This window comes from Meles meles, chromosome 2 (genome assembly GCF_922984935.1).
Source record: "Meles meles chromosome 2, mMelMel3.1 paternal haplotype, whole genome shotgun sequence".
NCBI classification, from domain to species: domain Eukaryota; kingdom Metazoa; phylum Chordata; class Mammalia; order Carnivora; family Mustelidae; genus Meles; species Meles meles.
In genome coordinates, this window is record NC_060067.1 from 137798384 (window position 1) to 137815668 (window position 17285).

General features: G+C 36.8%; 1 protein-coding gene and 1 non-coding gene across 4 annotated transcripts in view; both read left to right on the forward strand.

Moving 5' to 3' along the window:
- The window catches only part of TLL1 (tolloid like 1), a 219166-nt gene that overhangs the window by 185369 nt on the left and 16512 nt on the right, over nt 1-17285 (forward strand). For all 3 annotated transcript variants that reach the window (XM_045998282.1, XM_045998280.1, XM_045998281.1), the window contains one exon: nt 913-1040. In XM_045998282.1, the coding sequence (XP_045854238.1) occupies nt 913-1040 (128 nt within the window). The remainder of the gene's footprint in view (nt 1-912; nt 1041-17285) is intronic.
- LOC123937825 lies at nt 13730-13884 on the forward strand. The gene has a single exon (XR_006817607.1). It is a non-coding gene; the product is annotated as a small nucleolar RNA SNORA62/SNORA6 family (small nucleolar RNA).

A 17285-nucleotide genomic window follows, 5' to 3' on the forward strand; every position in this document is an offset into this window, starting at 1 on the left:
TTGCCCCAAAGAGATTTCTTGGAAAATTTCAAAGAAATAGTTGTGTTTTATAACGGAATACATAACACACAACAAATAGTTCCCAGTCTAAACTAAGATGTGTAGGGGGCTGCTTCATAAGTACAGAGAATGGACAGAGCCTGAGGATATTAAAAATTTTTTTGACATTAAACATTTTTGAAGTTTGATATTTACAATGTGGAATAGTCTCCTTTAAGGTAAGGTCATTTTAATTGTGAAAGCCTGAAAGAAATTTCATAGGAATTGAAGGAAATAGCTTTCAAAATCAGTTTAGAAGCTATTTCCATGGCTAGTAGCTGTACACTTATTTTTCTCCTTAGTGCTGCATTTTACTTTGATAAAATTAGGGTTAATTTACTTTAGCAGCTAAAATTATGGTTTAGGTATTCAAGTGTTTACTTTAAGGGTGAGAGAAAATGTAAATACATGATCCATAAAATGGCTTAATGATGTTAATTAGCTGTAAATGATGTTTCTTCTTTTGGAAAAAGATGAATTGAAAATGGCATAGTCCATTGATTATCATTTGTAGCATTGCATTAAATATTTTGCACATGCCAAGTGTTGATAACCTCAATTGTCAATATATGTTGCTTTGTTAAAATCTGAGCTTTCAGATCCAGCATTTTAAACTATTCCATTTTCTTTTAGGCATTTACCTAATTCATTGTAAACACTTAATTTCATGTGATCTAGAAAACAAACATTGCCTGATTATGATCAGTGACATGTTTGCCAAAGCAGATGACTATGATAACAGAGACTGGAGTGGTGATTAGTTAGTATTCAGGAAAATCTTTCCGCAGCAGAGGGGGCAAATAGGCTACTTTCTTGCTAAACCAATCCTGGGCTAGATTTCCACACTGATTGATATTATTGTTATTGGCACAGCTGAGTGTGAACAGAAGATCCACAGTCCAAGTGGCTTTATCACCAGCCCCAACTGGCCAGACAAGTACCCAAGCAGGAAGGAATGCACTTGGGAAATCAGTACCACACCTGGCCACCGAATCAAATTAGTAAGTGAGCTCGTCCTTCTTCTTTCTGTTAAGCTGACTGCCCTTGTCTTTAGTGGCCAGCACATGGAAGTAAAATGAATATTTATTTAATTGAATTGAATTAGTGGGCAGCTGGAAAAGATTTTCTTTCTTATGCTTTCCTACTTACACTAAACAAATCCCTGCTTTCCTAGATCAAGATGCAGTAATGGCAGCCAAATAGTTCTCATATGGTCTTCTTATCCTGGATGATCTAAAAGGCATTATCAAATTTACTGCAGAACAGTAGACTCTACTTCCTAACATGTTATTGGTCATGATCTTTCCAAGTGGGGAAAATAAAGAAAGGAACAAGTAATCATCTGAAAGTCAGCAAGAAAGAAATAAAATAACTGTTCACATAAACATAACATAGTACTGGTGTGTAAATTCTATATAACTCAAAGATGAAATGCATGTATTTTTTATAAAAAATGTTGTCTTGTAATAACAAGTCATTTTTTCATAACATCATTGCCTTCCCTAGATGGATACAGGTATCCTTAGAACTCCCCTAAATTCAAATCTGAATTTAATGTTTGTCTTTCCTCCCGTGTTCTTTGTCTCACATTCTATCCTGATCATCTGGTAATATATATTAAGTTTTATTATAGGCTGCAGATACCTGAAGAGTATAATGTAAGGAAATAATAATAAGAATATAGAAATTTTAACAATTTTCCATAAATGCTGTTGTCAAAAGCAAGAGGGAATGTCAGCCAGCAAGTCTCAGGACAGTCCAGTGGCATCATAATAAAGGACAAGACATTGTCTTGAGGAAGAGGCTACCAGTCTAACATATGGTAGCTTACTGGACCAGTCTAGCCATAACGTTAATTTTAAAAACTTTGTTTTTAACCTTTATTTTCAGTGAATTTGGTGGGGAGGGGGAGAAGCATTACTTATATGTGACATTATAATAATAAAATTAGAGAAAGTCACCAAGACCTTCACAGCTATCTGGAGTTTCTTGCAATCACTGTATTTGTAAAATATCATTAAATGACTTTCCAAACAGAGATATCAGTTTATTTTAGCCACTGTTTGGAAAGATGCTAGATGGTAAGGTGACAGTATTGTGGGAACATGATTATTTGCCAGTCCTCTCCAAGGTCCTCATTGAGAGTACCATTCTGAAGCTTATGGGCTGTGTTCTTTTTAACAGTGCAGTTAGCTAAAGAAATTGGAAAATAGATTTTCTGAAGACATGGTGTTTTGTAGATCCACATTTTGTCTGCCATGACATTCCTTCTGTCTGAAGACAGATTCATTTTATATTTTGTGTAGGTTATGTCTCTGCAGTATCACTTTTTAAAGGATATTTTCATTGGGTATAAAATTCTAGGATGACAATTTCATTTTCTTGTCTATACTTTAAACACTGACTCCACTATTTTTTTGCTTTCATGGTTTCTCATAAGCCTGTTATAAATCCTATATTTATTCCTTTTTTCCCCTATTACTATCTTCAACATTTTTTTAATGAGACGTTTGAATATAATATATCTAGGTGTGTGCATGTGTTTAGAAATATTGTGGGATTCATTTTTCTCAAAATTCTCTGAATTTCTTGCATCTGTATTATGATGTTTGTTAAGAATTTCTGAAAATTCTCTGCCATTATTTCTTCACAAAATTCTTTTTTACTATAGTCCTTCCTTTCCTTCTGTGATTCAGATTACACATATACTAGGTTGCTTTATATTATACCATAATCTTGGGTGCTCTGTTAATTTTCTTTCACTCTTCTTGAGTCTTAAGTTTGCATACATTTCTGTGGACCTTGTCTTCAAGTTCAGTGATTATTTCTTTGGTTGTCTTGAGTCTCCTTGATGAGCTAATTAACATATTATTTTTCCCTCTTACGGTGTTGTTGTTTTTTTTTAATATTTTATTTATTTATTTGACAGAGAGAGAGGTCACAAGCAGGCAGAGAGGCAGGCAGAGAGAGAGGGAGAAACAGGCTCCCCACCGAGCAGAGAGCCCGATGCGGGGCTTGATCCCAGGACCCTGAGATCATGACCTGAGCCGAAGGCAGAGACTTAAACCACTGAGTCACCCAGGCGCCCCTCTTACCGTGTTTTTTAATTCTAGCATCTTCATTTGACTCATTACCATAGCTTTCATGTTTATTAATTTGCTTGGGTTGCCAAACCAAAATACCATCAACGGTATTTTGAGAGGCTGACCAAGAGGCTAAAACAATTTAAAAAAAAAATATTTTCTTACAGTTTGGGAGGCTAGAAGTTTAAGATTAAGGTGCTGTCAGGTTGGTGTCTCGTAATGCTTCATCTCCTGGTTTGTAGACAGCTACTTTGTTGTTATATGCTCACATGGTCTTTCTTGTGCATATGCACACATAGAATAAGCTCTGGTGTCTTCTGTCCACTTTTCAACTGGATTATTTGGTTTTCAGATGGTTGAATTAAATAAGTTCTTTTGGATGGTAACCCTTTATCAGATAAAGAATTTGCAAATATCTTCTCCCATTCCATAAGCTACCTTGCAGTTTTATTGATCATTTCCTTCACTGCACAGAAACTTTTTATTTTGATAAAGTCCCAATAGTTCATTCTTGCTTTTGTTTTCCTTGCCTCTGGAGACATGTTTAGCAAAAAGTTGCTGTGGCCAAGTTCAAAGAGGTTGCTGCTTGTGTTCTCCTCTAGCATTTTTGATGGGTTTCTGTCTCACTATCTATGATAGATGTCTTCATCTATTTTGGATTTATTTTTGTGTATATTTTTGTGTATAGTATAAGAAAGTGATCCTTTACTATCATCTTTAGCATAGTAATTATAGTTATTTTAATTAATTTTTTTTTGTTTTTTTTTTGTTTTTGTTTTTGTTTTTTTTTTTTTTTTGACAGAGAGAGAGAGATCACAAGTAGACAGAGAGGTAGGCAGAGAGAGAGGAGAAAGCAGGCTCCCTGTGGGGCTCAATCCCAGGACCTTGAGATCATGAACCCGAGCCGAAGGCAGTGGCTTAATCCACTGAGCCACCCAGGTGCCCCTAATTTATTTTTTTTTTAAAGAGAGCATGTGGACAGGGGTGGGAGCAGAGGAAGATGGAGAGAGAGAATCTCAAGCAGGCTCCATGTCTGACAGAGCCATATGGGTGCCCCAATCTTAGTTACTTAACTTCTGTCTGTCTCATAGTTTAAACATAGGGGTTATGTCTGTGTCTGTTCTGTTATTTTCTGTTTTAGTAGTGTGTTTTTCTTTTTGTGTGTCACATAATTTCTTATTATATACCCGGTATTATGTGGATGACAGTAGAGACTTTATGTCTGGAACTTGACACATCTCTTCTGAGGCTATTAGCACATGTGTGTGTGTGGGAGAGTGGATGGTATTGAGGAAATATCTAGTTAGTAAAGCTGAGTTTGGGTTATCTTGTTCCTATTATGGTCTTTAGTGCACCATTGGCCTTGAATTCCTTTTTTTTTTTAAATTGAAGGCTGGTATTTCAGCAGCATTTCACAATGTTTCTATTTTAGCTTTAGCTTCCCTGTTTATTTCCACCATGAGTTATTTTCCTCTCCACACTTTGCCTTCCCCAGTGGTAGACTGCAATTTCCTCTTACTAGGTGCTTGTTGCTCTGGTGGTGAGGGCAAGGGGTTCACTATTGTCTTGGTACAGCTTCCACTGTAGGCCCTGAAGATTTAGGTCTTGGAGCTGGCCTTTCTCAGTGGTCCTGTGTCTTTCTTCTGTGGCAACCAAACTCCATTTTATATCTCTGGTTGGTCTTCCATAGAGTTTCTTGTCCTTTCCAGAGTGGTAATAGGTCTCTACTGTTCTTGCTGTAGGAACCTGTGACCAGCACCTCTCCAAAGGCAGGCATGGTTTATTGTGGGATTTTGTTGATCTTATTTTGTTTCTTTGCTTGGTTACAGTGGGTATGTATCTTTGCCCTGGTGGTGACAGGGTTTTCTTCCCTCTCCCAGGAGCTTAAGGTTTGTTTTCCAGGGAAGGGTTGCATCAGGGCTTCATATTTTTCTCACGGCAGTGACCACTTCACTCCTCTAAACCTGCAACACTGAGGAAGACACTTGGCCTTCTGAACAGCCCATGATTTTTCTCATGAACAAGAGAAGAGCCTTTAAGTGGGTTCTAACATCCCCTGTGTCTGTAGCTCCCAAGGGCTTTGTATTCTTAACTCTAGGCCACACCTGACTTCTAACAGTTTATTAAAAATCATAGCTGACTACTTGTTGCCTGGTTGTATGGCACCTAGCACATCTCTTCCTTCCATGGTCTGCCACTGGTGAGCAGGGGCTTGTGTCTCATTTCTCCTTGGAGGGGGCTGAGATTCAGTGCATTACATACTACTTGGTTGACTAGTGACTTCAGCTCTTTGATGTGTTCAGCAAAGTTGTGATTTTTAAAGTTTACATGGGTTTTTCTTGTTGTTGGGGTAGAAGCAACACTATTTCCAGCTATCTATATCCAAGAAGAAGTAGAACTCCTGATATACCCCAATTTTTAAAATGACAATATTTTATTTTTTCTTAGTTTTGTATCTTTCAGCTTATTGAACTCCCCTTTCAACTCTAGAAGAGTCTGTTCCTTTATAAATAGCAAGTTTTAATTTTCATGCAAATATTCCCCTTGAAGGTATATAAAATAGGTCTGTCAACAGTGGTCATGCTTACTAGTATCCTAAGAAGGAAATTCTCAGGAAGAAAACAAAAGCTTTGGGCACATACTGATCTTTAAATATTTGGTTTTGTGATCTTTGTGGAAGTCATTACAGTTTAACCCTAGGCTTTCTCAAATATTATCATGCATCAAAATTACCTGGAAGGTTTGTTAAAACACACATCACTGCAGCCCAACGTTTCCAAATTGAAACATAATACTGATTCCCAGTTTCTTAACCTAGTAGTCATGTTCATATAAAACTTGACTCTCAGTATACTCTAAGAGTTAGGATCACTAGAAAGTGTGTCATAACCTCAGCTGCCAACTTCAAGTGATGTTTTAGTTCCATATTTTTAAATTCTTACCTCTTCAGTGTTGTTGCTTCTGTCTACTGTCATTTTCTCCCTTCTTGTTATATAACTACTAACTAATCTTATCTACTTTAAGACTGAAATCGCTGTTTATAGCAGATATCAACCAATGGACATTTGGCCAACCCTGTTTATAATTCTTTTTAAAACCATTCAGTCACCTTCCTATGTAGTTAGACACTTATTGTATATTAAATGTTATCAAAAGGATACATTGTTCAAGATCGATGCATTTTTCCTGGGTTCTTTAGTATCCTTAATTTTCATGGATCCTTAATTTTCATGGAAGAACTTGAAACCAAATTTAATTTGGAAAATAGATTCCAAGGAAATTTGGAAAATTATTAAGTCTTTTAATACCCTTAGGCCAAGAGCTGCTGATAGATACTTAGTTACAAACAAAACTCTATCCACCAGGGCAAAGAGAGAAAGCAAAGAAAACATTTGATCTCTCTCTGTGGACAATGGAGCTTTCTTTACAACTTATATATTGTCACTCCTCTTTACTTAGGCTCCATGGAAAAATAAGGAAACATTTTTAAATATTTCATTTATTAATATCAAAGCAAAGGAAAGGAAATTGTTTCTAAAGACAGTTTCATGAGCTATAAAGAAGACCACTGTTTGTGAATTTTAAGAGACTTACTGTTCTTTCTAACACAAATATTCCTTTACCTTGATATAGAGTTGTGTTGGATGACAGGCAGGTAGTGGTTTGTGGGTGAAACAAGCCTTTCACTATGGCTCAGACAACCATATTTCAGTTAATTTGGTTTATTTGTAAGACTACAAATATCACAGTTATTTAGACAATATTGCAATTCTGGAGGTAAATGACTTATAATAAAATTCATTGCCCTTTGAGTGATATGAATATTTTTGTGTTTAGTATTTACTTACCATAAGTATAGTCAGTTCACATTGTAATCAACCATGTCTAATGTCTATTATTGTACAGTAATGTAAGGACTGAACTGTAAGTCGTGGTCAGCTTACTACAGATTTATAGAAATTTAAGACTTTGGACAGTATAACACAACTATTCTTTCTTATGCACTGTTTTAGTTATCTATTGTTTCATAATAAACTAACCCAAAACCTCATGGCTTCAAACAAGCACCATTTTACTATATCCCATGGTTTGTGGAGAAAGAGGGTCATGATTTCAGTAGTGCTTTTCTGATGATTCTTGTTGCCCATGGCAGTGATTAAGGTCAGTGATATTCTCCTGGGTATGGTCTGGTTTGGAGGGTCAAGGTGGCTTTAATTGTATGCCTGTCATCTTGATGGAGAGGCCTAGAAGGTATCTCTGCTGGAACAATGAGAACACTTATTCATGACCATTCTAGTGTGTTGGTCTCAACCGTACTCTTCTATGGTAGTAATGGGTCCCCAAAGAAAGTATTTCAGGAGTCCCAGGAGGACACCACAGAAGCCCCTGAACGTTACCTTCTCACACCCTTATTGGTTAAGGAAATTACAAAGGCTGGCCCAGATTCAAGCAGCAGAGAATTAAGTTTCATATCTCAATGGGGAGAGTAGCAGATAATATGGAGCCATCTTTAATCCTATACATGCATTTAAATATGTGAGACGGCACATATTCTGAAAGTAAAGGTAACACCAGTAGTTCCTGCTTATCCTCACCTGACAGATTTGCTATGGGTAAAGTCCAGAATATGTAGCCAGAATAGATTTAGGCTGGAGTACACCATCTGATATACAAGCAGAAAATCTTTAAGGGTGATTTTTGAAAAAAAGACACAGAGAATACTGCCCAGTAGTACGAAACAACAATTTGAATGTAAAAGTATCTTAAATTATGTCTATATACGTAATAAACATTAATTTTGGTCCCCAGATCATGAGTTTACTATTATAAAGCTAAATATAAAAGTTAAATAGAATTGTATCTATGAATGATTATATTGGTTCTTGAAGTTTTTTTTGTATATTCTTTCATATACTTTTTTGACATATGCTCTGATCTTTATAATACCTTGGAATACTATCTGTATATACATGTAATAAGGTAGAAAGCTGGGATCCTGAGATCCTGAGAGTGTTCTTTAAAAGGGGCCTATTCCAAAATAAGCACTCTCTCATGTAATTCCACAAATAAAAATATAAATATTCTCCAGTTTTCCATTTCTAGGAGTGTTCTACAAATAATAAAAGGCAGCTTGACTGGGCCCTTCTTGTACCTTACAAAACTGTACTCGGACTAAATAGCATTAAGAACTAATGTGTGTTAAAAAACAAACAAAGGACAATGTGTGTATAGTACCTAAAGATGTCAAAGTGGTGTGGTGTATATTATCTCAGGTTTATATCACAGATGACACTTAGAGATAAGGAAGTTGTCCCTGGCAGTGAGGTAAGTTGGCAAGTTTATAAAGCTGACAGGAGCTTAAATACCTTCAAGCCCAAGATTTTCTCCTACATTTTATCTAAATTTTTTTTTTAATTTTAGCATCCTGCATTCATAATTGCTTTGTATGTGTGCATATACAATGATTTAAATGGAAAATATTAATAAGATAAATTTATAATGACTAAGTAAAACGAATACCTAACAGAGACTTGGAGGGATCAGTAACTTATATTTTGTGTATGTGTGTTTTAAGATTTTTAAAATAAAGTTATTTATTTGAGAGAGAGAGAGAACGCATGAACAGGGAGGAGGGAGAGAGGAAGAAGCAGACTCCCCACTGAGCAGGGAGATTGATGTGAGGCCCTGGGTTCATGACATGAACCAAAGGCAGATGCTTACCTGGTTGAGCCATCCAGGCCCCTCTAAGAACATATATTTTGAACTTAAAGTGACTTGTGTCTAAACCTAACTAGCCATATTATCTTGAGAAAAATATTAATCCTTTTAAGTCTCAGTTTCTTCCTTTGGAAATTGGAGCTAAAACTCAGGAATCTGTGTGTGCATTAAATGAGCTTGCATATAAAGTGTCTGGCATAATAGCATATTAAAAGCCAATAAACATCGATGTATTATATCCAAATAGTAACTATAATTATGACAATGATTAGTAATAAGAATTACATACCATTTTATTGAATAATTCAACCATGATCAAATTTTTGTGTAGCCTTATGAATTTGAAACTCAATCCTAACAAGTAAAAATAGAGCTAATGATGGCTTGTCAGAAAACTTTCTTTAAAGGGCAAGAGAGGAAATATGGACTTTGTAGACATGGGTCTATGTTGTTACAATTTCATTCTGCTGTTTGAGTGTGAAAGCATCCACAGACAATACACAAATGAATGCATGTGGTTGTGGTCCAATAAAAGTTTAATTACAAAAACAGCCTGAGGGCCAGACTTGCGCTGCAGGCTTTAGTTCGTTAAGACAGAGAGTGAAATCATGGAGTCATAAGTGTCTGTGGTCATTTTCCTTGAAATCACAGAGGGTGGAAACGTTTGGCTCTTCCTTTTCGTAGTAGACAAAATAATGTTCCCCATCTCCCCAAAGACGTCCATGTCCTGATCCCCAGAACCTAAGCATGTTACCTTATGTTGTACAAGGAACTGTGGTTAAAGTAAAGATCTTGAAATGTAGGGATTATTCTGGATTATCTAGGTGGGCTTGATGTGGTCACAGGGGTACTTACAAGAAGGAAGCAAGAGGTCAGGGAGAGAGAAGTTGCTAGACTCTTGGTTTTGAAGATGGAGCAAAGGGACTTGAGCCAAGGAATGAGGGGAGTCTTGAGAAGATGGACAAAATTCAAGGAAATAGATCCTCACCTCCCTTTGGAAGGTCCAGCACTGCTTGCCCATTTTAGACTTGCAACCACCATAGCTCTAGGAGAATAAATGTGTGTCATAAGTGCCTAAATTTGTGGTAATTTGCTACAGCAGCAGTAAGAAACTAATATGTTTGGAGTGTGTGTGTGACTGTGTGTGTGTGTGTGTGTGTGTGTGTATTTATTATGAGATTCAGACTGTGTGTTAATAGCTTTAAAGTAGAAAGAAACCCTGGTCGAAAGGTATTTGGGCGGGGGAGAAAGTCTTATTAGAAAAGAGATGAAGTTCTGAATGAATAAGGACAAGGATTTCTTTTACTCCTGACTTCATCCTGTCTTGCTCCTGAAAGACATAACTGATTATTAAATTTTGGGTAGTTTAAAAATATTTTTAAATATTAAAACATTAAGGGGCACCTGGGTGGCTCAGTGGGTTAAAGCCTCTGCCTTTGGCTCAGGTCATGATCCCAGGGTCCTGGGATCGAGCCCCGCATGGGGCTTTCTGCTCGGCCCGGAGCCTGCCTCCCCACCTCTCTCTGCCTGCCTCTCTGCCTACTTGTGATCTCTGTCTGTCAAAAAAAAAAAAAAAAAAAAAAAAAAAAAATTCTTAAAAACAAAAAACCCCTTAAAACCAAAACACACACACAAAAAAACCAACAAAACAGAAACAAAGTTCCAGGCATAGGAACATCCAGCAATAGGCCAATATGCTTATGTCATGTTTATTTGATTTATCATATCCTGGAGTTTTGCCATGTTACATAGTTGCAATTTATAGCTTCATATATGAAATATTTAGAAAACAAAAGCACCTACGAATGTTACATAATTCTCCACCGTAAATCCACAAAAAGTGCATTTGATCACAGCTTTAGAGGACTCATGGAACAGAAAAGCTCTTTTGAATCAAAAGGCTGAGTTCTGTATTCCACTCTGCCATGTTTCCTGATGGCCTCTAATCCTTCCAGTATGGTATGGGAGACCAAATGATGGTTCTCACTGAAGACAGGAAAACGCAAAGGATGGCTGGGATCCGGGAGCTCTAAATTATCTCACAGCTGCTCAAATGTCATCAGTCTCTTTCAAACTCTTACTTTTAATGGTCACCCTGGCTAAATTTTATTTCTGCATTAAATGCTATCATTTTATTTTCTTGTCCTTTGTGAATATATGTGGCAACTCTGAATGGCCTTATCCTTTAGCCAGCGCCTGCATTTTCAATAAAAGCACCTCTACAGATGTTCATGTGAGGCTGCAAATGTATATGGCAGCCTGGCTGGTGGCCAGCTAGGTAGATTAGATGTGCTTGGGTGTTCCAGAAACACATAGTTATTCTTTTCATAGCCTAAAATGAGAATTTGATTTTATTGCTTTTGAATGGGACTCCTTAATCTCTTAGTTTGCCTTGTGGGAAATGCAATAGTATTTCTGACTAGAGCTCATGGTTATTTGCTCTTTTTTGGTTTCTTTAAAGCCTAGATTAGTAACCTTAAAATCATAGAAATATAATCATGGAATGAGTAAGTTTAAATGTTTGAATACTAAAATGTCCATAAAGTTTTAGTGTAAACACTTAAGAAAAATATTTTAAAGTTCCCAAAAAGAAGGTAGTGTTTCAGCAGAAATTGGACTTTCAGATGGTTCCATACAGCAGCTCTGCAAGAAGCCCTGTTATCATTGTGAAGTTGACGGATGTTTTGGGAAGGGAAGCATCTTTGTGGGGTGCAGTTCTGTAGCATCAGTTCCTGGTGGCTAGAAATCTCCATATTCTGCATTATTTAGATATAGACATTCATGGCTCAGCATGTGTCATAAAATAAAGTAATAAACTGTATCTTTGGGAATTCTACATATATATATATGATTTTTCCCAATTTCCCATGAGCCCCTATCATACCTTTCTGTGACCTGGAAATATTTTTTTTATTGAGGCAACATCACTACCTATGGAGGTCTTTAGATGTGGACACTTCTGTGATATTAAGATCCAGATTTATGAAATGTCAGCATGTGAGTTAGTCACGCTTTCGCTTGTGTGTGGTGGAGCATTCAGGTGAGACCGACTTCTGGAAAAGGACCACCCAGTCTTTGCAGATGACCTAACAAGCTGCTACCAGTTCCAAGAGGAAAATTCACTACTACCTGAATGAATGAGAATTGTTGGCATCCCTTGATAATATGTCAGCTGACTAGCCTTTGCCTAATTTGACCCTCATAGAATCAGTCTGGTTCTATTAGCAATATGACAAACAGCGGGAGCCAGTTGGTTCCAGACCAGGTGTCAGTGTGCCCCCAGCTCATGAGTGCACTGCCACTTCGTGTGGTGTTGCTCTCTTCCATAAAACAGATGCTGTGACTCATTCCAGACATCCTGCATTTCATTAGGGAGTGAAGAAGTCACTTAGTTATCTCATTCACTCGGTTTTCAGTGGATTGAACATGCGTGGTCTGTAGATTCTGATCCCATTTTAACTGTTACTTAAAGGATGTGCTTTAGAATGCCATCACCCCCATCATTCTCAGAGTTTTCACTTCTATACAGTAGGTTTCTCTGCTCTTTATATTTATAGTTGAATGACTCTAAATCACATTCAGAAGACACAGTTGTTCAACATGCAGTGGTTTTCAGATGTTGGTATTCTCCTGAAACAATACTTTCATTTTTTTCTTGAGATAATATTGACTTTATAATTCAGAAGCTTGGTTTCATAGTTAATAGAGAATTCTAACTGCAGTTAAGCCAATTGTCTCCTATTGGTTTCTTAACACACTCATACTGGGACAGTGTCTATGTGTGTAATAGAAGCCGAATAAGTACCAGCTCACAAGAGGCAGAAACATGGAAGTGTTGGCTTGCCACGTTTGCAGTGTTTCCATCCATGGGGTTGGCCCTTTACATGGAATAGGTAGATAGGTAAATGAATGGACCAGCCAACCATCCATTTGGGGTCTTCTGTATCCCTTCTAGTCCATTCTCTGCTGCTGGATTGCAGAGATAGATGGCAGCAAACTTCAGTGATTACCTGCTTTGGATGTTGTACTTCATGGTAAATGCACTCTGCTAAAATGTCCTTGTTCACTGTATTTTTCTGCACTGTTTTTTCTTTGTTTCCTGTACGATTCTTTGTGCAGTATTCATCTCTTTCACACTATCCAGGTTTTTGGTAGAATGAAGGGAACATTCTTTTTTACTCATAATGGTCATAACAAATAAATGGCTCTTAATGCTTATTGGTCATTATCATTTTAATTTCTGCTTTTAAAAGTAGGTGCCGTGGAATATGGCAGTAGAGATTAGCTCTCTTTCTTTTCTTTTGTTTCTTCTTTTAAGAACCTTTTCATTCCGTTCTCCTACTCCCTAGTTAATATTAATTGCTTCTTTCATTTCTTTCCTTACTCCTCCAAAGCAAGTGATAGTAGACAGCTGTGTGTGAAGGTATAGATAACTGGCCAGCCCTAAAGGAGAACCATTCTTAGTCAGTTTTTTTTTCTTTCAAAATTACAAAAATATATGTCTTAATTAAACTTAGAATTGTGATAACATCACAAAATTGTATTAAAAGGAATGAATGCAAAAAGTTTGTGTGCAAATATATTATGCTGCAGAGGCTGCAAAAAAAATTAACGAATTTTCAGATATATTCTATTTCTCCAGCTTTATTTTCCTTATTCTTTCAGCTTTGCTAAAAAAAAATTTAGTAGGAATGATAGTTTATTTTTTGAAGGTATGATGGTTTTTCTAGGGAAGGGAAAAAGCCTTAATTGGCAGTGGCAAATAACCTAGCATTCCTGGAATTATTAATAATTTGGATGTTACTATTTTCAGTCTGTCTTAATTAAACTTTCCTTTGTGTTATTTAATGTGTTATACATTTAATTAATTTTTATTTTAAGAATTTTCTTCTGCATATTGTTAAAGTTTGGAGTTGGGGCCGCTGGCTGGCCAATGAGCTTACAAGTGTAGGTAATGCACTACAGTGAGGGTCAGATCTTCCACTAACATCACAAGGGTCTCTGGCCCAATGAGTGAAGTTTGATAGTAATTCTTGCTACAAGTATTAAAAAAAGCATAAGAATTTGCTAAGACCTATATGTGAAATTACTACACAGGAAAATTAAAATAATTTTTAAAGGCATACTAAACTTTGCAAGACTCTATTAAAATAAGTGTACCATCTATCATAAATGTAAATTAAAAATAATCTAGCCTAAAATCATATTAGTATTTTTTTATTTCCCATAAGCATCATTTTATTTTAGGTTTTTTTTTCATAAACATCATTTAATTTTTAAAAATTTTTAAATTAATATATAATGTATTATTAGCCCCAGGGGTGCAGGTCTGTGAATCGCCAGGTTTACACACTTCACAGCACTCACCATTGCACATACCTTCCCCAGTGTCCATAACCCCACCACTCTCTCCCTAACCCCCTCATCCCGGCAACCCTTAGTTTATTTTGTGAGATTAAGAGTCTCTTATGGTTTGTCTCCCTCCCGATCCCATCTTGTTTCATTTTTTCCTTTCCTGTCCCCCAAACCCCTCACTTTGCCTCTCAACTTCCTCATAGCAGGGAGATCATATGATACTTGTCTTTCTCTGATTGACTCATTTCGCTGAGCATAATACCCTCTAGTTCCATCCATGTAGTTGCAAATGGCAAGAGTTCATTTCTTTTTTTTTAAAGATTTTATTTATTTATTTGACAGACAGAGATCACAAGTAGGCAGAAAGGCAGGCAGAGAGAGAGAGAGGGAAGCAGGCTCCCCGCTGAGCAGAAAGCCTGATCCGGGACTCAATCCCAGGACCCTGAGATCATGACCTGAGCTGAAGGCAGTGGCTTAACCCACTGAGCCACCCAGGTGCCCGAGTTCATTTCTTTTGATGGCTGTATAGTATTCCATTGTGTGTGTGTGTGTGTGTGTGTGTGTGTGTGTGTGTGTGTGTGTGTGTATTTCTTCTTTATCCATTCATCTGTTGATGGATATCTAGGTTCTTTCCATAGTTTGGCTATTGTAGACATTGCTGCTATAAATATTCAGGTGCTTGTGCCCCTTCAGATCACTACATTTGTATCTTTAGAGTAAATACCCAGTATTGTGATTGCTGGGTCATAGGTTAGCTCTATTTTGAACTTTTTGAGGAAGCTCAATGCTGCTTTCCAGAGTGGCTGCACAAGAGTGCATTCCCACCAACAGTGTAGGAGGGTTCCCCTTTCTCCCCAGTCTTGCCAGCATCTGTCATTTCCTGACTTGTTAATTTTAGCCATTCTGACTAGTGTGAGGTGGTATCTCATTGTGGTTTTGATTTGTATTTCCCTGATGCCGAGTGATATGGAGCACTTTTTCATGTGTCTGTTGGCCATCTGTCTGTCTTCTTTGCAGAAATGTCTGTTCATGTCCTCTGCCCATTTCTTGATTGGGTTATTTGGTCTTTGGGTGTTAAGTTTTATAAGTTCTTTATAGATTTTGGATACTAGCCCTTTATCTGATATGTCATTTGCAAATATCTTCTCCCATTCTGTCAGTTGTCTTTTGGTTTTGTTGACTGTTTCCTTTGCTGTGCAAAAGCTTTTGATCTTGATGAAGTCCCAATAGTTCATTTTTGCCCTTGCTTCCCTTGCCTTTGGCAATGTTTATAGGAAAATAGATGCTGCAGCTAGGGTTGAAGAGGTTGCAGCTTGTGTTCTTCTCAAGGATTTTGATGGATTCCTTTCTCACATTGAGGTCTTTCATCCATTTTGAGTCTATTTTTGTCTATGGTGTAATAAAATGGTCCAGTATCATTCTTCTACATGTGGCTGTCCAATTTTCCCAACACCATTTGTTGAAGAGACTGTCTTTTTTCCATTGAACATTCTTTCCTGTTTTGTCGAAGATTAGTTGACCATAGAGTTGAGGGCCTATTTCTGGGCTCTTTATTCTGTTCCACTGATCTATGCATCTGTTTTTGTTCCAGTACCATACTGCCTGGATGATGACTGCTTTGTAATAGAGCTTGAAGTCTGGAATTGTGATGCCACCAATGTTGGCTTTCTTTTTCAACATTCCTCTGGCTATTTGAGGTCTTTTCTGGTTCCATATACATTTTAGGATTATTTGTTGCATCTCTTTGAAAAAAAAAAAATGGATAGTATTTTGATAGGGATTGCATTAAATGTGTAGATTGCTTTAGGTAGCATAGAAATTTTCACAATATTTGTTCTTCAAATCCATGAGCATGGAACATTTTTCCCTTTCTTTATGTCTTCTTCAATTTCTTTTATGAGTACTTTATCGTTGTCTGAGTACAGATTCTTTGCCTCTTTGGTTAGGTTTATTCCTATGTATCTTATAGTTTTTGGTGCAGTTGTAAAATGGGATTGACTCCTTAATTTCTTTTTCTTCTGTATTTTGTGTATTTTGTTGGTATAGAGAAATGCAACTGATTTCTATGCATTGATTTTATATCCTGACATTTTACTGAATTCCTGTATGAGTTCTAGCAGATTTGGAGTGGAATCTTTTGAATTTTCCAAAAGATGATAAAGAGTGATGGTTTGACTTCTTCTTTGCTAATTTTGGATGCCTTTAATTTCTTTTTGTTGTCTGATTGCTGTGGCTAGGACTTCTAGTACTATGTTGAATAGCAGTGGTGATAATGGACATCCCTGCTGTGTTCCTGACCTTAACGGAAAAGCTCTCAGTTTTTCTCCATTGAAGATAATATTTGCGGTGGGTTTTTTCATAGATGGCTTTGATGATATTGAGATATATACCTTCTGTCCCTACACTTCGAAGAGTTTTGATCAAGAAAAGATGCTGTACTTTGTCAAATGCTTTTTCAGCATCTATTGAGACTATCATATGGTTCTTGTTCTTTCATGTATTGTATCACATTGATTGATTTGTGGATGTTGAACCAACCTTGTAGCCCTGGAATAAATCCCACTTGGTTGTGGTGAATAATCCTTTTAATGTACTGTTGGATCCTATTGCCTAATACGTTGGTGAGAATTTTTGCATCTGTGTTCCTCAAGGATATTGGTCTGGAATTCTCCTTTTTTGATAGGGTCTTTGTCTGGTTTTGAGATCAAGGTAATGCTGCCCTTATAAAATGAGTTTGGACATTTTCCTTCCATTTCTATTTTTTGGAACAGTTTCAGGAGAATCGGAATTAATTCTTCTTTAAGTGTTTGGTAGAATTCCCCTGGGAAGCCTCCTGGCCCTGAGCTCTTGTTTGTTGGGAGATTTTTTGATGATTGCTTCAATCATCTTACTGGTTATGGTTCTGTTCAGGTTCTCTTTTTCATCCTGATTCAGTTGTGGTAGTTTATATGTCTCTAGGAATGCATCCATTTCTTCCAGATTGTCAAATTTTCTGATGTATAGTTGCTCATAATATTTTCTTATAATTGTTTGTATTTCTTTGTTGTTGGTTGTGATTTCTTCTCTTTCATTCATGATTTTACTTATTTG